At 42.0% G+C, this 23,233-nt stretch overlaps 3 protein-coding genes across 4 annotated transcripts in view; 1 reads left to right on the top strand and 2 right to left on the bottom strand.

Moving 5' to 3' along the window:
• The window catches only part of LOC143031926 (uncharacterized), a 493,007-nt gene that overhangs the window by 73,925 nt on the left and 395,849 nt on the right, over window positions 1-23,233 (top strand). The window lies entirely within an intron of this gene.
• LOC143031924 (uncharacterized) overlaps window positions 1-23,233 on the bottom strand; it is a 73,426-nt gene that overhangs the window by 7,412 nt on the left and 42,781 nt on the right. The window lies entirely within an intron of this gene.
• LOC143031909 (uncharacterized) lies at window positions 15,024-17,469 on the bottom strand. The gene has a single exon (XM_076196277.1). It carries the CDS (start codon window positions 16,455-16,457, stop codon window positions 15,024-15,026), a length of 1,434 nt encoding a protein of 477 aa, XP_076052392.1. The 5' UTR covers window positions 16,458-17,469.

Here is a 23,233-nt window from a genome sequence, read left to right as displayed (position 1 = left end):
GAGGAAGTTAGTGACAGAGTTTGAGAGGGTGTGTGAAAGAAGGAAGCTCAAGATAAATGTGGGTAAAAGTAAGGTGATGAGATGTACAAGGAGAGAGTGACAGCAGTCTAGAAGTGAACATCAAGGGTGAAAGACTGGAGGAAGTGGATAGTTTTAGATACTTGGGTGCAAATGTGACAGGAGAGGGAGGAGTGGGGTTGGAGGTAGAATGTAGATTGAGAGAAGTGAGTAAATGCCTTGGTGGATTGAAAAGTGTAATGAGAAATAGACATTTGGGAATGGATGCTAAGAGGTGGTTATATGAAGGAGTCATTGTGCCAACAGCATTGTACGGGGCAGAAACATGGAACATGAGAGAGGAAGAGAGGAGTTTGAATGTGTTTGAGATGAAATGTCTGAGAAGTATGATAGGGGTTACTAGGCTAGAGTGAGAAATGAGAAGGTGAGGAGGAAAACAGGGTTGGAAAGGGAACTGGGAGATAGGGTTGATGAAAGAGTATTGGGATGGTTTGGACACATGGAAAGAATGAGTGAAGAAAGATTAGTAAAAGAAGTGTGGAAGGCAGAGGTGGAAGATGTGCATATGAGAGGGCATCCTAGGATGAGCTGGATGGATTGAAAGGGGCATTACAAAAGAGAGGAATGTCTGTGGAGGAAGGATGGGAGAGGATGGAAGATAGGTAGGGGTGAATGGAGAGGGGTTGTGTATAGATGATGCTGTGATGCAAAGAAATTCCCAGATGTGGTGCAGGATAATTTCCTAAAACAAGTGATTACAGATCCTACGAGGGGGACAAAATACCCTGGACTTCATTTTAACAAATAATGAGCACCAAATTAGCAGCATAATAGTGGGAGATAGTCTAGGCTCCAGCAATCAAGAAATAAGATTTAATGTTATTTGAGAAAAATTCAAAAGTATGAATAACGTTCAAGTACCAGACTTCAGGAAAGCAAACTTTAGCAATATAAAAACCTATTTGAGATTGAATACGAAATGTCATGCGAATGTTTTGAACATTGTTGGGTCTTGGTGTGGGGCTGGGGGTCAGGTCAGGACTAAGAGTCGGATCATGGAGGGTAATATGCATACCTTGGGTCAGGTCATTTGGGGGTGAGGGCCCAACAGTCAGGTCAGCAATTTGGAAGAAATGTATAGCAATCTAACTGATCTAATCATTAATGCACAAAACACATTGATCCACCTAAAGTTAATACGGAAAAATAGTAATACTGTACTCCCAAATGGATGACGGACAGATTGAAACATGAAATTGGAATGAAAAGAAGACTTTACGTCAAAATAAAAAACGGGGAATCACACCTTAGATCAAGATATAACGAAATGGCAAAGCTGGTTAAAAGGAATACACGTACAGCAAAACGTAATTATGAAATCAAGGTTGCCAGTCAAGCAAAATCCAACCCAAAGGGTTTCTTTCACCTCTATAGAACTAATAAAATATAGAAAGAATAGGACCAATTAAAAGTGATGAAAATGTCATGATAGAATCGGAGAAAAAAATGAGTGAGGAGTTTAACAATTATTTACTATCGGTGTTTATTAATGAGAGGTTAGATAAAGTTCCTGACTGCAATCCGATTTACAGAGGGGATAAAGAAAGTAGTCTATCTAATATCAGCATTAGTAAAGAAGTCAAGCACATTGAAAGACTTAAAGCTACAAAATCTCTGGGTCCAGACAAAAAATTTCCAAGAATGCTTAAGGGGAGGCTCAACAGTAAAGTAAAAAATATTTATAAAAAAAAAAAAAAAAAAAAACTCTCAATATTTTTTTTTCAAACTTTCAGGTTTTGTTTAAAATCTAGACGCTGATATTTTGCCAAAAAAAGAACTTGTTGTTTTATGACGTCATACCGATGCTAAGACTTCATAAGTAAATTAAAATCGTAATATTCACCCCAGAGACCCCAGCTTTTGCATGGTAATACTTAAATAACATAAACACCCTGTAGTTTTATTTTTGTTAAAATTGTCTATACGTCGCAAGAAATTGCTGTCGCGAATATGTTTTTTTATGACCTCTGTATTTTTCGTCAATTAAACGCTCCCGAGGCTTAACTTTGCCTTTTATAAAAAAAAAAAAACTACACGATGTACACACCCAAATTGTATAACTATGTGAATTTTCAAGGAGCTCTAAATGTTTCTCTTTTTTTTTGTGAATTTTTAAAAGCGTATTTTACTAATTTTGAGAAAAAGGGATTTAAAAGTTTCAGTGTCATGTATCTTGGGTAATTATCGTACGATTTGTATTATTTTCACACACATAATAGTATAACACAGTGAATACAATTAGCAAAAAGCAACTTGTTACTACGAGAAAGTGTTGTAAAAGTAGGGTCACGATGGATCATTTCACCAGATGTTGACGGCAGTGAGGTCAATTAAATGCTCTCGAGGCTTAATTTTGCACTTTATATATAAAAAAAACTACACGATGTACACAAACCCAAATTGTATAACTATGAGAATTTTCAAGAAGCTCCAAATGTTTCTCTTTTTTGGTGAATTTTTAAAAGCGTATTTTTCTCATTTTGAGAAAAAGGGATTTAAAAGTTTCAGTGTCATGTATCTTGGATAATTATCATACGATTTGTATTATTTTCACACACATGATTGTATAACTCATAGTGAATACAATTAGCAAAAATCAACTTGTTACTATGAGAAAGTGTTGGTAAAAGTAGGGTCATGATGGATCATCTCACCAGATGTTGACGGCAGTGAGGTCTCCTCCAGTTCATGTTGCCTCCCAATGTCCATTTTTTTTTTCTAATTTCTTTTTTCTACGTACCTCAATCATTTCTTTTATTTTCTGCTTTGCAGTAAGTTTTTTGCTGTTTGATCAATCCATTATGACACAATTTCTTAGTAAAGACTTTGCACTAGAGAATATGAACGAATATGGTGTGATAGAAAAAGTAATGCACCTCACATGTTCACACAATTAGGGTAACTGATGATTGTATATGATTGTATGCTTCATAAATAAGTCAATAACCAATTCATCATAAAATTGTATGCCTGGCAGCCTTGTAGTCCAGTATAAAGAGTTAAATCCCCATGCGCCATCTTTAGATGGATACGCCCTTATGCCCTTTAAACTGTTGTACATGTCTGCTGTGGTAAAAAAATTCTACCCAATTGGTTCGTATTACTTTAAGGTGCATAAATCACGTAAAAAATAAAACTACATTGTTTGAAAATATTTTGCCTATTTCATTGTTGAGTACCCCCTTAAGGAGTGTAAATTTGAAATCTATGACCAGTTAACTGAAATATTCAATAAATCGGTAGACACTGGTTTTGTGCCAACTACTTGGAGGCAGGCAAACGTTGTTCCTGTTTTTAAGAAGGGAGATAGATCGTCTATATGCAACTACAGGCCAATCAGTTTGATATCGGTTATAGGAGAATGCTTGAATCAATAATAATAAATAGACTCGGAGAACACATCGAATGGTATAATTTAATTCGTGATTCACAGCATGGTTTCTCCAAGGGTAAGTCATGTGTGACTAATATTCTATCCTTTTACACTAAAGTATATAACGCATCAGATAACAATGAAAATCACGATCTTATTTACCTTGACTTTAGCAAAATGTTCGACAAGGTGCCACACCAGAGACTACTAAATAAAATCAAAGCCCATGGCATAGGAGGAAAAGTGTTAGAATGGATTAGAGCTTGGATTAGTAACAGAAAACAGCGGGTCACCATAAATGGAATAAAATCTAGGTGGGGCAATGTTACTAGCAGGGTCCCCCGGGGTTCAGTTTTGGGTCCCTTGTTATTCATTATGTACATAAACAACTTAGACGATGGGATAAATAGGGATGTTAGTAAGTTTGCGGACGACACTAAAAGAGGACACCTAATTAGGTCAGGAGATGATGCAGAGATTCTGCAGGATGATCTTAATAAATTGTTAACATGGCCGGTGAAATGGCAAATCAATTTCAATATCTCTAAGTGTAGCGTGTTAAACATAGGGCTACACAACCCCGAAAATAGATACAGCTTAGATAACACTTTTTTAGAAAAATCTGAGTGCGAGAGGGACTGGAGTTCTGGTGAGTCCGGACCTTAAAACCAGGAAGCAGTGCATTAGTGCCAGAAATAAAGCTAACAGAGCATTAGGTTTTATTGCTAGGACGGTAACGTATAGAAGTGCAAAGGTAGGTAATCATTAAACTCTATCTAGCGATAGTTAGACCCATCCTTCACTATGCGGTACAGTTTTGGTCTCCGTCCTACAGAGTGGACATCAATTCACTAGAATCAGTACAGAGAAGAATGACCAAAATGATACATGGACTCGGAAATTTGCCTTACGAAGAGAGGCTTAGGCACCTAAACTTACACTCTCTGGAAAGACATAGAGTGCGGGGTGATCTAACAGAAGTGTTCAAGTGAATCAAAGGCTATAACAAGAGTGATGCAAACAAGGTCATCATAATAAAACAACAGGGCAGGACTCGCAGTAATGAGTATAAACTGGACAAATTTAGATTTAAGAAGGAAATAGGCAAGCATTGGTTTACTAATAAGGTGGTCAATGAATGGAATAAACTTAGTAACCATGTAGTAAGCGCTGAAACTATCAGTTGTTTTAAAAAATGATTAGACAATTTTATGGATGGGGATGAAGAGGTGGTGATGGATATGGAGCTGCCTAGTGTAGGCCTTATGGTCTCTTGCAGTCTCCTTTATTCATTTGTTCTTATGTTCTTATGAGGGGGAGTGGGGGAGGAAGTATGTATGAGAAAAAATTTGACGCAGCACAAAGGGATTTCTCCCTGTCTTCTTTTCTGCATGGGGGGACAGAGTGGGGGGGGTCGCCGAATTTATGAAGCAGCCTTGCTGTGGAAGTGCTGTGTCTTGTGACACTGCTTCTGCCCCAGGGCAGTGGACAGGATTACAAAGGATTACAAAGGCGGAGCATGCCGACAGGAGACCTTTTGATCCATATCTGGGTCGGATGAAAAAAAAAAAAAAAAAAAAAAAAAATAATATTAATAATAAATTAAAACTATAATAATGTAAAAATAACAAATAAAATACATAAATAAATGCATAGGTATAGTTGAATAACAAACAAAAAGGTAAATAGTAAATGATTATAAATTGACATATAACTAATAATAAATGAAAATCAGACAGACAAATTATAACAAAACAAAAACAAATAATATAACATAAATTATAATCATTACAGCATCTTACTTAGGTATTTATCTAAATGATTCTTAAAGCTTTGAACTGAACTACATTGCACTACCTGTGCAGGAAGTTTATTCCATTCATTAACTACACGGTTGGCAAAGTTGTTTCTACCTACTTCCAAATTGAATCTATTTCCGGACAGTTTGAGACCATTGTTTCTTGTCTGATTCTCATTCAATGTGAAAATTTGGTCACTTTTGATGTTGTCAATTCCCTTTAAAATCTTAAAGACCTGTATCAAATCACTTCTGAGTCTACGCTTTTTTAGGGAAAACAGATTCATGTGCTTAAGTCGATTTTCGTATGATTTATTTTTTATATTTGGAATCAGTTTTGTGGCTCGCCGTTGTACTTTTTCCAGTCTGTCAATGTCTTTAATGAGATTCGGTGACCATACGGAAACAGCATATTCCAAATGTGGACGAACTAACGATTTATATAGCTTGTTAATGAGTGATGGACTTTTGAAATCAAAAGATCGCGCAATCAATCCCAGAATCTTATTTGCTTTCTCAGAGGCTGAAATACACTGCTTGGATGATTTGAGGTCGTTACTGATAATTACGCCGAGATCTTTTTCACTATCCACTTTTGTTAACGAATTTCCAAATAACTTGTAATCGTACTTACTGTTATTTTTACCTATGTGCATTACCTTGCATTTACTTGTGTTAAATTTCATTAGCCATTTTTCAGACCATTGCTGTAATTGATCTAAATCTTCTTGAATATCTAATTGGTTTGAGTGAACATTTGCCACTCCGCACAGTTTTGTATCATCAGCAAATTTGGAAACAGTAGATTTTAGTCCATTGTCTATATCATTTATATATACTATGAATAGAAGTGGCCCAAGAACGGAACCCTGAGGAACTCCAATTGCAACATTTTTCCATCCAGAAGTTTTCCATTTAAAACAACTCTCTGTTTTCGACCTTTCAACCAATTACTAGTCCAACCTAATAGGCTACCACTTATTCCATGCAAAGCTAATTTAGTAAGTAGTCTTTCGTGTGGGACGGTATCAAAAGCTTTTGCAAAGTCTAGATATATTAAATCTATATTGTTTCTTTTGTCATAATTCGAGATAACTGTGTTGTAGAATTCGAGTAAGTTAGTCACGCAAGAACGTTTCCGTCTGAAACCATGCTGGCTATCATTTATCAAACGGTTACTTTCTAAATGATATTCGATATCGTCTCTGATGATAGTTTCCATTATTTAGGGATGGTCCCGTCATCCAGGAGGTGCCAAGATAAGAAGAGGGAGGAGGGTGGAGGGGAGTGAAATATATAAGAAATGGAATGGGTGGGAGTGGTTTCTCTGCCTTTTTCTTTTTGGCTACCCCCCCCATGTAGGGGGAAAAATCTTTTGGTCTATGTATGTATGTACTACCAATGTTAATTTTATTTGAGGTACACATGGGACACATAATACTCAGATAAATAGGAGCTAGCCAGTGATCATATTGGTCAAAACTGCAGCTGCTAGACCACCAAACATCTTCCTAACATATAAAAGTGTTTGCTTGTCTCAAATTTCTGAAAATCGCTGCTATATGAACTATTAATTTACACTACTCATAAATGGGGTTCAAAATTCTCAATGATAAGAGCTAGCCAATGATAGAGGTAAGAATTGCAGATGTGAGACCTGGCCTAATCTATTCTAGCCCCTTGGTAAATATAAAGATGTTCTACCATCTCTCTCTCTCTCTTTTTTTTTCTAACAGCTACTGCCATTATTATTAGTTTGCAGTACTTATATCTGTGGTTCAGAATACATCAGAATGATATGAGCTAGCCAATGGTATGGGCAATTGATGCTGTCAGACTGGCAAACATTTTCATAAATATCCACACTACCCTTACTTGTAGGTATGTGTGAACCATTGTGAATGTAATGTTCACACCGCCATCTTTTGCAGCCCGTTCGAATGGGTATGCATCAGTTTGACTGCTTGTAGCATTCAGCATATGCACAGAATGATCAAATTGTCTTCTTGTTCTGCAAGTGTATGCCCAGTAAGTAAAAAAAAAATATATATATATATATATATATATATATATAAATGAAAATTTGGCTATTAGCCATTGCAAATTAGTTTTCTGAGTAAAAACCTATAAATAAAGCACCTATGTATTAATATTTTAATGTGATTTTCCTATTTTTTAGCCAGTTTTCTCCTGGAAATGAGCAACTGTAAGATTGTTGGTCATGCAACAGCTGTGCCTTAATGCATAACATGTAGGCATGTTATGGTATGAATTTTAAGATGTTGCACAGGCTATGCTATGCCTATTATATAGCCAGTTATGGCAATGATAGCAAGTGTATGAAATAACTATTAATAATATGGTCAGTATTCCATATCATGGACCATCTCCATGACCATGAGAAGTCTCAAGACTAGTAGAGGTCTAGACACACGACTTAAATTTTCTTCAGGGTTTCATGATGATGATAGACATGAGCTGTTGAAATAAGGCTGTTTATTCAGATTATCATGATTATAGATAACATGATTAAACAAAATAACTCATTTAAAAGTAAAAAGACTTTATTCATTTTTCTATTTCAGTAATTAGTGTAAAAAGAATTCACCAATTTCAATGTATATCTAAGTTAGGTCTTAGGATAGTTGCAGTACTGACCGGTTAGTGTACTGAGAGGCAATCTAAGGGTAAGGGCTAAGGCACCTATATATGCACTTTTAAATGTGATAGTACAGTTCTTTTAGCTGCATATACATTACACTGCACATACATTACATTGATGGAACATGTTACAAGATAGGTGTTAGTAAGAATTGTATAAAAGGAAGGTCCTACATTGTTTTTGACATGCTCAGGTGATTTGTTGACCCATAAAACCTTCATATGTCAAGTTGCACGCCAATTGGGCCAGGGGTTTGGATTTTACAGATGATTATCTCTAAACTGACAATAGCTGCCATGACAACATGGAAGCTATTACTAAGCACAGTATAAAAGGAAGGTCCTACATTATTTTTTATGTGCTCAGATGATTTGTTGACCCATAAAACCTTCACATGCCAAGTTGTATGTCAATTGGGCCTGGGGTTTGGATCTTATGGATGATTATCTCTAAATTGACAAAAGTTGTCACGAAAACATGATAGGTATTAGTCAGAACAATATAAAATAAAGGTCCTGTATTGTTTTGACATGTTCAGATGATTTGTTAACCCATAAAACCTTCACATGAACAAGTTGCATATCAATTGGGCTTGGGGTTTGGATTGTGCTGATGATCATCTCTGAATTGACAACTTAATAGTTGCCATGAAAAGGCAAATTTGGTATGATGGAGATGTTCCACATTGTTTTTGACATACTCTGGTGATTTGTTGACTCATAAAACCCAAGTATTCCAAATTTCAATAAAATTGGACCAGTGGTTTAGAGTTTATGTGAACTTATTTACCAAAATTTTTATAAATTACCACCATTAATTCTAACCTTTAGTTATAGTATAGTATAGTCTAGCCCAGGAGTTCCCAAAGTGGTCGACATCGACCTGCAGGGGTCGATGAGACCATCCAAGGGGTTGAAAGGGGGTCAGTAGATTGCTAGGGGGTCAAAAGGGGTCAGTAAATTACTATGAGGTCAAAAGGCAGTCTTTAAGATTAAATGGTTGGCATGAAATGATCCTGCTCTCTTCCTGTACTGAAAGAGTGAGAATAATCAACCAGTTCACTCGGAGTCGAAAATCCTTCCCATTCTTAGCATGTAGGAAGAATCTCACATACACACAACCACATCATGAATGGACATCAAGATATAATAAAGAATATATATCGCTCTTAAAGCTATTGGTAAATTATAAATATCTATTTCAAAACACTTATGTATTTATGTATATGTGAAAGTATCTGTATTATCATTGGATCACCATCGCCTTGATGAATGGTGCCATTTGGCCCTTTTGTAATGGATCAAAATAGAAAATAAATAAATAAATAAATAGAAAATAAACAAATAGAATAAGTAAAATCTACAAACACAAAAACTGTGACTATGGTACTTTACAATTACCATAAGTGATTTATGAGACCAAACAAGAACTACAGTAAAGAATTAAAACAATATACATACATACATATACCAAGGCCTCTTCCCCCTTACTAGGGAGGTAGCCAAAAAAGAAAAGGCATAAAATCATTCCCACCCATTTCATCCTAAAAAACACTCCACACCCCTCCACCCTCCCTCCAATCTTAGCACCTCACTAGATGACGGGTCATCCCTGCACCTTGTCCACTGCCCTGGGTCAGAAGCAGTGTCGCAAGACAATATATCAACAACAAAAATGATAATCATAATGATGATAACACTATTGACAACTAAAACAATAACAATAATAATGACAATAACTATGATAATAATAATAATAACATTAATAACAATAACACCAATAATAATAATAAACTGATATAATTCGTGAATTAATAGTTTGGGGGTCTATAGAAAAATTCAAACTTTACCAGGGGGTCGATGAGCTGAAAAGTCTGGGAACCCCTGGTCTAGCCAAACATTCGGGATAAAGAAACGATTTTAAAAATCGTATCTCCCTTATTTTTCAAGTTACTTCACAAATTTAAAAAAGTATTTTGGGACAATTTATATATTCACACAATGGTACAAGTTGATATATGGCTCATGTGTTTCTAGTGATAAATGTTGTGATATGAACCATGGTGTACTTCATTTCCTTCGCGTAGTTTTATAGATATTAATTGTTAAAGTAATGCACTTTGGCCTACCTCTCCTCCCGAACGATCTGGGGGGGAAATGTGGGAAACCGGGGTTTTAGGGTGTGGGGGAATGTACACACGGACTATTGACCGTTGCACTATATGTCTAACACACAAATTAAAGCGTCATATCCAATCACACGATCCCAATTTCCAAATCGTATGTAGGGATACCGGGTCACAACTATTAATCCTTCATATTTGTTATTGTTATTGAATCACGCTTACAACGAATAGCTATATTAGCTACTTTTGCACAAGTTACCTATTCCTTACGCTAATCAGGTCTACCGACGTTCAATTGTGTTCTTGGTGTGGAAGATTATTACATCAATTTCAATCCGCTACCAATATCACTCAGATATTTTGTTTCTAATGAAATGGTCTTTCACATGCAACAAGAACTTAAGAGTTAAAAACAAATTGGGTCGATGAGCTGAAAAGTCTGGGAACCCCTGGTCTAGCTCAGATTAATTGGCCTTACTCAGATTGCCAAATGAGAATTGAAGAGTGGCAAATGCGAACATACTACGCATGAACTAAGCTATCTTACCCCCATATCGCTGCACTTACGAATTCAAGAAGACACACTTGTTTCACCTGTACAAATCACAGCCATGAAAACAAGCTCCTTAAATAGCTGAAGGTGTGCAACTCAAAGTTTAACTGGCTATGACGTCATATGTAAACAAACAAGGTGGAGGTGTAAGTTTTTTGAATATATTGTAACAAACCCCCCCACAGAGACTGGAGGTTTGTCACCCGATTTCAATTCATAGGTCCGTTGCATTTAAGAGACGTGACGGTAATGTTTCGAGCTTCGCCCCGCTCACACTCGCCACCTCGTCCCGTGGTGAGTTCTCAAGGCGACGAAAACGCAAAGTAGACTTATATCCTCTATTTACACAGAGTCACTACAAAAGAATACTGGGCTGTAGGAGGCACCTCGGGTCACTTGCCAACCCTCGAAAGGCTACTTGAAGCTTCGCTACAGCTTACAAACGCAATAATAATCCGAGCGAGAACCACGACGCCTTCTCCCGTCACCTGTGCTGCTCGTCTCTCTCCTCCCCGGGATAGCGTGCCCACGCAGTCTCGCCAAGCACGCCTCGACCAATCACAGTCGCTGCTCGACGTCACGTGCTTCCAGGTGGCGTCCACCTTTGGCGCCAAGGATCACGACGAAAGCGTCATCTCCGATGTCACGATGTCGACAGGATGCAATAGGGGCCGCTTTCGTAACACTACCCCCACCTGTAAAGAGATAGAGCAACCTCGCTCCCCAACTCCCTCATCCATACATACATACATACATCACAAAAAGAGAAACTAAAAATTTACTTTTTGGTATCACAGAACTAACTAAGGACGTAATCTTCACTCCATACCGGTAGACGACGTTCCCGCCTGGGTCTCCTTACCACGAACCCAGCGTCGACGTCTGTGAGTGCCCCCTCTAAGGGACACAGCTCCTCTGCTGCAATCTCCTCCAGCACCAGTGACGCGGTCCTCCTCGGGTCCGGGTCTCCGTCCGCCCCCACCGTCAGTGACGCGTCGTCTCCCACCATCCATGGCTCGTCGTCCCCCAGGTTTCGGTCCCCGTCCTCCTCGTCGCTGCTCGATTGAGAAGCTCGCTCCCCCCAGGAGAAGTTGCCAGGACCGTGGTACCTCCACAGCCTATCAGCATGCACCACCAATGCTCTCCTCCTTGCCCCCTGGCGGATCCTGAAGGTGACGTCCGAGATGACCTTCTCCACCACATATGGCCCCTCCCAGGGGCTCTGGAGCTTGGGAGACAACCCCTTCTTACGCCGAGGGTTGTGCAACCACACTTGATCCCCCTCGTTAAAGGGCGGTGACGTAGCTCGACGGTCGTACCGATCCTTCATCGCCTCGCCCGACACCTTCAGGTTAGATCTCACCTGATGGTGCACCTCACGGAGGCGGTCCTGGAGGGCCGCTGCGTACTGGGTGACCGAAGTGGGCATTTCCTCGTCCGGCGGCCTGCCAGTCACAAGGTCCACTGGCATCCGCAGCTCCCGCCCGCACATCAACCGGGCTGGCGTGTACCCGGTTGCCTCATGTTCAGCTGAACGGTAGGCCCATAGAAGCAGGGGGATTTTTAAGTCCCACTCTTCCTGACTCTCCTGGCAACACTTCGCCAACTCCTGCCCCAGCGTGCGGTTGAAGCGTTCCACCATGCCGTCCGACTGCGGCCGCAGGGGCGTGGTGCGAGTCTTCTTGATGCCCAGCAACTGACAGCACTCCCGGAATACTGCCGACTCAAACTCCCTTCCTTGGTCGGAGTGTAGCTCGTGCGGAGCTCTAAACCGGGCGAAAAACTCGTCCACTAATACGCCTGCCACAGTGGCGGCCTCATGGTTCGGCAGCGGGTATGCCTCCGGCCATTTCGTAAAATAATCCATGACCACACACACGAAGCGGTTACCTCGGACCGTCTGAGGAAATGGCCCTAGGATATCCACCGCCACCCTCTCCATAGGCGCCCCAACCTGATACACTTGTAAGGGAGCAGCTGACCTCCTCCCGGGGCCCATCTTTCCACAGCACACGTCGCAAGATTTGCACCACTCGCTCACGTCCTTCCGCATGCCCACCCAGTACACTCGCTGCACTAAACGCCCCAGGGTTTTCTTCACACCGAAGTGGCCACTCGCACTGCCACTGTGAGCCTCGCGCACTAACGCTTCCCTCATACTAATGGGAACAATGGTTTGCCAGAAGGATATACTGCCGTCACACGAGTGCCACTGCCGCTGCAGCACACCCTCACTCACTCGCAACACTGACCATTGTTGCCACAACGCCTTCGCTGCCGGGCTTAGCGGTGCCACACTTTCCCAAGGCGGTTTTTTCTCACCCTCCTCCCTCAGTGTCACTATGTGCCCAATATCAGCGTCATCTCGCTGGGCCTGCCTGAGGTCCTCTCCCCACTTCGTGTCAACAGCAAGAGCAGCAGCCTTCACGCTCACAGGTTCCGTTTCACGGCGGCTACAATGCTTACAGTCGCTATCGCAGGGACGGCGGCTCAGGCTGTCAGCATTGTTATGCATGTTCCCTGGCCTATACTCGATGTGGTAGTCGTGCTGCTCCAGCTTCCCAATCCACCTAGCCAACTGCCCCTCCGGATTTCTGAGGTTTTTGAGCCACCTCAGAGCGGCGTGGTCGGTCCTGATCTTGAACTTGGCCCCGTACAGGTAAGGATGGAAGTGATCAATCGCCAGAATCACCGCCAACAACTCCTTACGGGTGACGCAATAATTCCTCTCTGGTGCTGAGAACTTCCTGCTAAAGTAGGATACGACCCACTCCTGTCCATCTTTCTCCTGAGACAAGACGGCCCCTACTCCCTCAGCACTTGCGTCACAATCCAACACGTACGGTCTCGTGGGGTCCGGGTACGGCAACACAGGGGAGTTAGCGAGAGCCTCCTTCAATGTATCAAAGGCCCGTTGACATTCTTCACTCCAGTGAAAGGAGGCCCCTTTCCGAGTCAAGTGGTGGAGTGGTACTGCGATTTGTGCGAACCCCTTGACGAACCGCCTGTAGTACGTACACAAACCAATAAACCCGCGCACTTCCGTCACACTGCGCGGAACCGGCCACTCCTTAACCGACTCTACCTTACCAGGGTCTGTTTTCACCCCCTCACTACTCACTATGTGCCCCAGAAAAGGCACCTCCCTCTGAAAAAGGCAGCACTTCTTCGGGCTGAGTTTCACATTTGCTGCCCTAAACCTATCCAATACTACCTTAAGCCTTTCCAGAGCACACTCAAATGAATTCCCATACACTAGCACATCGTCTAAATATACCAGGGCGCTTTTCCAGAGCAGCCCATCCAACACACGCTCCATCAGGCGCTCAAAGGTTGCCGGGGCATTCACTAGGCCAAAACTCATCACTTTGAATTGATATAGCCCCTGCCCATACGAGAAGGCTGTCTTCTCTCTGTCCTCCTCCGCTACCTCCACTTGATGGTAACCAGACTTCAAGTCCAAGGTCGAGAACCACTGGGCTCCCGCGAGCGCGTCAAGAGTGTCACCCACCCTCGGTAGAGGGTACGAGTCCTTGGTTGTCACCGCGTTAAGGCCCCGATAGTCCACACAACACCTGGTGGACCCATCCTTCTTCTTAACGAGTACGATGGCCGCACTCCAGGGACTAGCCGACTTTTCAATTACCCCTTGCGCGCGCATTTCCTCCACGGCTTTCTCCACTTCCAGCCGACGGGCGGGTGCGATCCTTCGGGGCGGCAGCTTGACCGGCTGACTATCCCCTGTGTGTATGCGGTGTTTCACCAGGCTGGTCCGGCCCAGGTCGGTATCCCCCTTCGAGAAGACGTCTGCATACCGTGTCAACACTTTCCTCACCTCGTCAACCTGTTCCCCAGACAGACATACCGAGCTCCTCTGCAATAGATCCTGCAGATGAGGTGGGACTTCAGTGTTGCCCCCCTGCGTGTCTTCGAAGTGACCTTCCGTGATCATAGTCGCCTGTCCACCACCCTCGTCCGGGCCCAGGCTTTCCCCTTCCTGCTCCTCACTTAGACGGCAACGGTGGCTGGTTTCGGGTGGTGGTACAGTGTGGGCTTCCTCTGCGTCAACGGCGCCCTCCCTAAGCAGCACCACGTCACCTCCGACCGACATGGTCATCTCCCCGAAATCCAGCACCGCCCTGCTTTGCTGGAGGTAGTCTAGACCGAGCAAGTTCTCCCCGACGTCAGCTACAAAAACAGGAAGATGCTCCTCAGTGTTGCCAACCGTTACCCTGGCATGCACTGGTCCCCTCAGTTGCTTGCAGTGCCCCGTAATCCCACACAGCTGTTGCTGGGCCACCGGGGGTCGTCCAGTTGCCACCATGCCGTCCTGCACGAAGGTGCGTTCTGCGCCCGAGTCCACCGTGAAGCAGCAAGACTTACCGTCCACTTGCCCGCCTACCTGAACGGTCCGGGCGCCCTCGGCGCGGCAACTTAAACGGACTGGGGTCTCCCGTCTTCCGGCTGGTATTCGACCCCTTCCGCCAGCCCCTCCCAGTTTCCCGCTACCTTCTTGCTATCCTTGTCGGAGACGATGGCACACCCTGCCGTCTTATACCCCTCACCACAACTCCAGCAACAGGGTTTGTACCGATGCGGCCCTGCTCCAGCACCGACAGCCTTTCCGCCATGCGTTCCCTGCGGGCAGTACTTTTTGGAATGCCCTTGTTGCCCACACGAGTAGCATTTACCCCAGAACTCACCTGAGGGTGATGCAGGTCTAGAGGGGGATTTGTCCACTTTCCCCTTCTTTGCTCTCACCTTGTATGAGTCACTGTTCCAGCTGGGTCGCTCCCGCGTAATCCGGAGAAACGACTCCATCTCCAGGCCCCTCGCCAGGGCCTCCTGTAGGTCCTTGGGGTGCGCCTGCTGGACGTATATCCTCAGCTGCTGGTTATCGATAGCGTCAACAAACTGATCCCGCAAGAGAATGGTGATCATCTCCTCACTGGCCTCCGGGTACGCACGGCGCACCAATACCTCCAAATCCTGCGCTAAGCGTGTCAGGGTCTCTCCCGGGCCTCTTACCCGGGCCCGGAACCTTGTCCTGAACACCTCAGTTTGATGCTGATGCCCGTACCTCCTCTCCAACGTCGCCGTCACCTTACTATAGGAGCTCCGCTGGGTGGCTGGCAGTTGGTTCAGGACTTCCAACGCTGGGCCTTTGAGCGCCCACACAAGCTGCATGGCCATCTCAGGTCGACTCCACTGGTGGGCGCTAGCCAGGAGCTCGAACTGTGTCTTGTACGCTTCCCAAGACACTGTCCCGTCGAACTCCTGCGGGCGGCGCCTCGTCCCACTCCCTAGCCTCCGTGACGTGGAGCTGGCAGCCGAGAGGCCCGACTTTACCGAGGATGGCGGGGATGGCGGAGGCGACAAAACATTCGCCGGGGCACCTGGGGGAGACGGAAACGCCTTTGCCAATGGAGAACGGCTCTTGAGTCTTTCGTGCCGACTATTAGCTTCGTCCTCGTCACTATCTTCCGCCTCGCTAGCTTGCTCACTCTCCCGGGGCAGTGTATTCTCATGCCGGAAGAGGGCAGGGGGCACTTGTGCTGCCACAACTTCATCCACATACCTCCTAAGGTCACTGGCCACTTTTTCCACCTCTCCCTTCACCTCGTCCTTGGTGAAAACTGCCTTTAAAACTTCTCCTTTCACCCGCGAGCACTCCTCCTTAACGAGTCCAAACACCTGTTTGAACACACTGTCAACACGGTTCGCCACAGCTTGAATTTCGGCTTGCTGTGCTTTTCCTTGCTCCGATAAAGCATGGTTCACCATTGCTTGCAGTTCAGCGTGCTGTGTCCTTCCTTGCTCCGCCATAGCCCTTATAACGTCTGCTAGTGTGGTTTCCATATTAGCCATGCTAGTGTAATAACTCTACGGCACTGAAAACGACCACAATACCACTTACCTGGGCACAACACTTTGGACCTGTCACCCGTCACGACAAAATGATCGCGGGTTTTCCCGCTCACACTCGATAGATCACCGCGACGCACTTAAAATGCACTTACACTTACAGATCCCACTTCTGACACCACTGTAACAACCCCCCCCCCCCAGAGACTGGAGGTTTGTCACCCGATTTCAATTCATAGGTCCGTTGCATTTAAGAGACGTGACGGTAATGTTTCGAGCTTCGCCCCGCTCACACTCGCCACCTCGTCCCGTGGTGAGTTCTCAAGGCGACGAAAACGCAAAGTAGACTTATATCCTCTATTTACACAGAGTCACTACAAAAGAATACTGGGCTGTAGGAGGCACCTCGGGTCACTTGCCAACCCTCGAAAGGCTACTTGAAGCTTCGCTACAGCTTACAAACGCAATAATAATCCGAGCGAGAACCACGACGCCTTCTCCCGTCACCTGTGCTGCTCGTCTCTCTCCTCCCCGGGATAGCGTGCCCACGCAGTCTCGCCAAGCACGCCTCGACCAATCACAGTCGCTGCTCGACGTCACGTGCTTCCAGGTGGCGTCCACCTTTGGCGCCAAGGATCACGACGAAAGCGTCATCTCCGATGTCACGATGTCGACAGGATGCAATAGGGGCCGCTTTCGTAACAATATCTTATCTAATTACATTTTCTGTTCTGTTTCATATTTTATATCTATTATTTTTATATATCATATTTTATATTTCCTAAGGTGGACAGGAGTGAAGTGTGATAGAGTTGATTTTTTTTTTTTTTTTTTGCCTCCCTTATAAGGGGGAAAAAGCTTTTCGTATATACTCGTATATGTATGTGTATGTATGTTTTTATGTTACCATCTTAATTTTAGGATATAATGTCGCTAGAGGACGAAATGTCACATTAGGATATAATGTCATAGGACAAAATGTCGCAATGGGATATAATGACAGTGGAGGACAAAAGATCACGATGGGAAGTAATGATAAAGGAGAACAAAATGTCACGATAGGATGTAATGATAATGGAGGAGAAAATATCACGGTAGGATATAATGTCATTGAAGGCCAAAATGTAATTTTAGGAAGGGATACCGGACAGAATGTCAATGAAGGCCAAAATATCATGATAGGATGTAATATCGCTAGAGGACGAAATGACACATTAGGATGTAATGTCTTAGGACAAAATGTCACAATGGGATGTAATGACAGTGGAGGACAAAAGATCACGATGGGAAATAATGATAGTGGTGGACAAAATATCACGATAGGATGTAATGATAATGGAGGAGAAAATATCACGGTAGGATATAATGTCAGTGAAGAACAAAATATGATTTTAGGAAGAGATACCGGACAGAATGTCAATGAAGACCAAAATATCAAGATAGGATGTAATGACAGTGGAAGACAAAAGATCACGATGGGATGTAATTATAGTGGAGGAAAAAATATCACGGTAGGATATAATGTCACTGGAGGACAAAATATAATTTTAGAAAGGGATGCCGGACATAATGTCACTGAACGACGGGAGGCCGGCGTGAATCACGGTGACGTAGGGGGACAAAATGTACAAAATAGATCGGATGACCGTAATCGACCAGATGTCCGTGATGGGGGAAATGTTAATTTTGATAGGAGATATGTTAATGAGGCATTGAATGTCAATGAAGGACCAAATAATAATAATATAGAGCAAGGCATAAATAAAAAACAAAATGATAATATAAGACATGATATTGAAACTCAAAATGTGTCAAAAAGAAATAATCAGGAGTTTCTTAAAACTATGTACTTTAATGCTCGTAGTATTAGGAACAAATTTCAAGAAATACAGGCGTATGTCAAAAGCGAAAATCTCGATATGATAGGAATAACTGAGACATGGTTAAATGGTACAGAGTTCGAAGCTGAATTTAATATTGCGGGATTTAAACACTTTCATCAGGATAGAAACCACAAGAAAGGTGGGGGTGTTCTATTGTACGTTAAAAACAATGTTCATGCTTGTGTTTTAGAGAAAGTGAAACAGGATGCATATGACAGTTTGTGGGTTGAGTTAACCCAAACAAATGGACAAAAAAATGAATATAGGTGTAATATATAGGCCAAAGACATTATCATTAGCAGACGACAAACTGTTATTTCAAGAACTGTCTAGTTTCTGCAACCGGGATTTATTGATAATGGGTGATTTCAATTTTACTGACATTGATTGGATGACCCTTGAACATGGCCATATAGGTAGTCGCTTGATTGATTTTCTTGGTGACAATTACTTAATTCAGCATGTAAAAGAGCCCACAAGATATGGAAACTTACTCGATTTATTGATCACTAGCCGCGAAAGCATGGCAACTGATGTAGAAGTCGGTGAATCTGTTGCAAATAGCGATCACAACTTAGTCAGATTCAAACTTCTAAACAATTTTAGAATAGATACTTGTGCTTCTAAAATACCCGATTTCAGTAAAGCTCAGTTCATAGAACTACGTCAGGAGCTTCAGCTTACAGATTGGGAGGGAAAATTAAACGAAAGGCCTGTAGATCAGATGTGGGAAATATTTCAAAATACGCTCACTAAGATGATTCAAACTTACATTCCTTTTAAGGACAGACGTCCCCCAAATCAGGCTCGCCCAAAGTGGCTCGACAAAGAAACTGAAAAAAGTATTGCTAAAAAGAGACAGGCTTATAAGAAATATAAGTGCTCGGGTGCATCTAATGACTATGAAAGTTATATATCAATACAGAGAGATTTAAAAAAAGACAATAAGAAAAAGAAAACGACAATACGAAATGAACATCGCTGAGAAATCCAAAGAGAATCCCAAAGAATTCTATAGTTACATTAGAGATAAAAAGGTTGTTAGGAATCACATTGGTCCACTATTATCTGCTGACGGTCAACTTGAATATTCAAATGAAGGAATGTGTAATCTCTTAAACAATTATTTTAGCTCGGTATTCGTAAACGAAACACCTCAAAGTGAATTCCAAACTGAAACCTGTGAAAAGTCTGGGGTAAACTTACTCACTACGGTAAATATAACAAAAGAAACAATTAAAAGGTGTATAGACAAACTCAAAGTTAATAAAACACCAGGGCCTGACGGTTGGCATCCAAGAATCTTAAAGGAAATGAAAAATGAGATTGTTGTTCCATTAGAAATTATTTTCAAGAAATCCATCATATCCGGAGATGTCCCAAGAGAATGGAAGCTAGCTAACGTTACTCCCATATTCAAAAAAGGTGACAAAAAGAAACCAAATAACTATAGGCCTATTAGTTTGACTTCGATCGTAGGAAAAATAATGGAAACTATCATCAGAGATGCTATCGAATATCATTTAGAAAGTAACCGTCGTTTGATAAATGATAGCCAACATGGTTTCAGACGGAAACGTTCTTGCGTGACTAACTTACTCGAATTCTACAACACAGTTGTCTCGAATTTTGACAAAAGAAACAATATAGATTTAATATATCTAGACTTTGCAAAAGCTTTTGATACCGTCCCACACGAAAGACTTCTTACTAAATTAGCTTTGCATGGAATAAGTGGTAGCCTATTAGGTTGGACTAGTAATTGGTTGAAAGGTCGAAAACAGAGAGTTGTTTTAAATGGAAAAACTTCTGGATGGAAAAGTGTTGCAAGTGGAGTTCCTCAGGGTTCCGTTCTTGGGCCACTTCTATTCATAGTATATATAAATGATATAGACCATGGACTAAAATCTACTGTTTCCAAATTTGCTGATGATACAAAACTGTGCGGAGTGGCAAATGATCACTCAAACCAATTAGATATTCAAGAAGATTTAGATAAATTACAGCAATGGTCTGAAAAGTGGCTAATGAAATCTAACACAAGTAAATGCAAGGTAATGCACATAGGTAAAAATAACAGCAAGTACGATTACAAGTTATTTGGAAATTCGTTAACAAAAGTGGATAGTGAAAAAGATCTCGGCGTAATTATCAGTAACGACCTCAAATCATCCAAGCAGTGTATTTCAGCCTCTGAGAAAGCAAATAAGATTCTGGGATTGATTGCGCGATCTTTTGATTTCAAAAGTCCATCACTCATTAACAAGCTATATAAATCGTTAGTTCGTCCACATTTGGAATATGCTGTTTCCGTATGGTCACCGAATCTCATTAAAGACATTGACAGACTGGAAAAAGTACAACGGCGAGCCACAAAACTGATTCCAAATATAAAAAATAAATCATACGAAAATCGACTTAAGCACATGAATCTGTTTTCCCTAAAAAAGCGTAGACTCAGAGGTGACCTGATACAGGTCTTTAAGATTTTAAAGGGAATTGACAACATCAAAAGTGACCAAATTTTCACATTGAATGAGAATCAGACAAGAAACAATGGTCTCAAACTGTCCGGAAATAGATTCAATTTGGAAGTAGGTAGAAACAACTTTGCCAACCGTGTAGTTAATGAATGGAATAAACTTCCTGCACAGGTAGTGCAATGTAGTTCAGTTCGAAGCTTTAAGAATCATTTAGATAAATACCTAAGTAAGATGCTGTAATTATTATAATTTATGTTATATTATTTGTTTTTGTTTTGTTATAATTTGTCTGTCTGATTTTCATTTATTATTAGTTATATGTCAATTTATTATCATTTACTATTTACCTGTTTGTTTGTTATTCAACTATACCAATGCATTTATTTATGTATTTTAATTGTTATTTACATTGTTATAGTTTTAATTTATTATTGATATGATTTTTTTTTTTTTTTTTTGCATCCGACCTAGATATGGATCAAAAGGTCTCCTGTCGGCATGCTTTGCCTTTGTAATCCTTTGTAATCCTTATTAATATTATTTCTATTGTCTGATTTCAAGTCTCTATTGTGGATGTACGGCCGGACAAGCCAGGGAAATGAAATCAAGCCACACAAGATGTAATGTATACATGAATTAAATGTAGACTACAGGGCTAGAAGGTCCGACCGGGGTGTGAGCCTACGAGTGTCGTCGTGGGCTGGGAGTGAAGGGTGGGCCACTTGAAGCCTGGAGATGTCGTGCCCAAGCCGACTTGCTGGAGAACTGACTGTCTCGGCAGGGCGCCGTCCTTTCAAAAGAGGCTGACGGGCCAGAGAGGTCCCCGGAGAGCTTTTACGAGTTTCTGATTGGCTGCTGACTGGGGCTAGTCGAGACGTCTTGCTAACTTCGGCAAGTGTATAGGTCTAGCTCGGGTTGTGTGACGGCCAGTCTGGTTTTGACCAGCGCTGCGTCACCACATAATATGTTTTATTTCTATCTTCTATTTCTATTTTCAATGTCAGTTTTCTATTTCTATATATTTTTCTATCCCTGGTTTTACTTTTACGGTACAGTTGTGATTGCTGATACGATAGAGCAACTGCAGGTGGAGAGACAGGAGTAGAAAGAAATGGTCTAAAAACGAACAACAACACAACTAAAGTGAAGTATGTAGGATGCATAAAGGAAGGATATAAATATCACAGCAGGAATACTTCAGTGAAGGGTGACATGTGACTTGAAGAATGATGTCAAGTATTATTCTCAACTTCAAGCTTTATTCAACATTTTCCAACATTAATGGGAGTGCTGTACTACTTGTAACTCACCTGATTTCTGTGGTTTCCCGTTTCTTTGGTTGTTTCTGCTTCACTTTTCAATTCCCCGACACACTCACTTCTCTCACACTACAATCTACCTTACTTAAACCCACTAGCTCCGCTAAACCAAATCATGTTAGCGTTCCACTTGCATCTTCTCGTTCCACACACACACTGACGCGCACACCGTCGTGCGCCCTCCTTCCTACACCGTGACCTTTTGACTCTGTGCTAGGGGTGCCAACTGTGCACACATATCTGTACCACACTCATACCACAAGTACACAATTTGCAAAAGGCAAAGCAACGCCAAAATTACAGAGCCCATGACATTTCCATAATAAAAAACATTACAGTACACAATCTATAAATGAAACATTATCGTCATATTCCACAATCTAATAATTGCAAAGGTGTTCCATAATTTTCATAGCATTCTCCCTCACAAACAAATCGTTACAGAAGTGCTTCATTATCATCATAACACATGTATTCATACACACAAAGTACCTCACACAAACACAAACACACGAGAGACCTAGAAAGACTGCACGCCAAACACAAACACCTTATACGACACATGACACCTAGACTTCACCATTCAGACTACTTGTCAACTGCGCATCTCCCTCGGGTAGTGTACACGAAAAATCGTGTACAACCGCGCATATTTACAACGTATCGTTTTACAAGCTTTGGCTGATCGTGACCAGACGTGTCGCGATGTGTTGGATTCTGTCTGACTAAGTACCACGGAAATGAGTCCGTCTGTATCTAACGGCAAGCGTGAGGAAAGGCAGCAGATTCTCAGTAGACGTGCCATGGCTGACCGGGTTCAGTCCTCGCTGTTTTTTTTTTTTTCTTCTTTTAACTGTAAGCATGTTATATCCAGTTTTAATGTCGCCATGGGTTGCTTGCTTGGTTTGGCTTGAGTTTATGTAATGAGTGGAACCTAAGTCGAGTCTAGGAGTAAGTCGAGTTCCAGTTGGGAAGCAAGCCCACAACAATAAAGCGGAACGTATAGATAATTAAAGGAAGATAAACGTACGTTCCGAGGAAATGCTCTATTTGAGATTGAATGCAAGTAAGGATGGAGATAAGATAGAAGTCTG

The sequence above is a fragment of the Oratosquilla oratoria genome, chromosome 12 (assembly GCF_046742065.1).
Source record: "Oratosquilla oratoria isolate Oo_2021 chromosome 12, ASM4674206v1, whole genome shotgun sequence".
Lineage (NCBI taxonomy): Eukaryota > Metazoa > Arthropoda > Malacostraca > Stomatopoda > Squillidae > Oratosquilla > Oratosquilla oratoria.
The sequence above is the reverse complement of the archived record's forward strand: the minus strand, read 5'-3'. Positions and strand labels throughout refer to the sequence as shown.

Bases quoted from the DNA above. Each gene is read 5' to 3' on its own strand.
- LOC143031909 (XM_076196277.1), bottom strand. From the start codon at position 16,457: ATGGCTAATATGGAAACCACACTAGCAGACGTTATAAGGGCTATGGCG.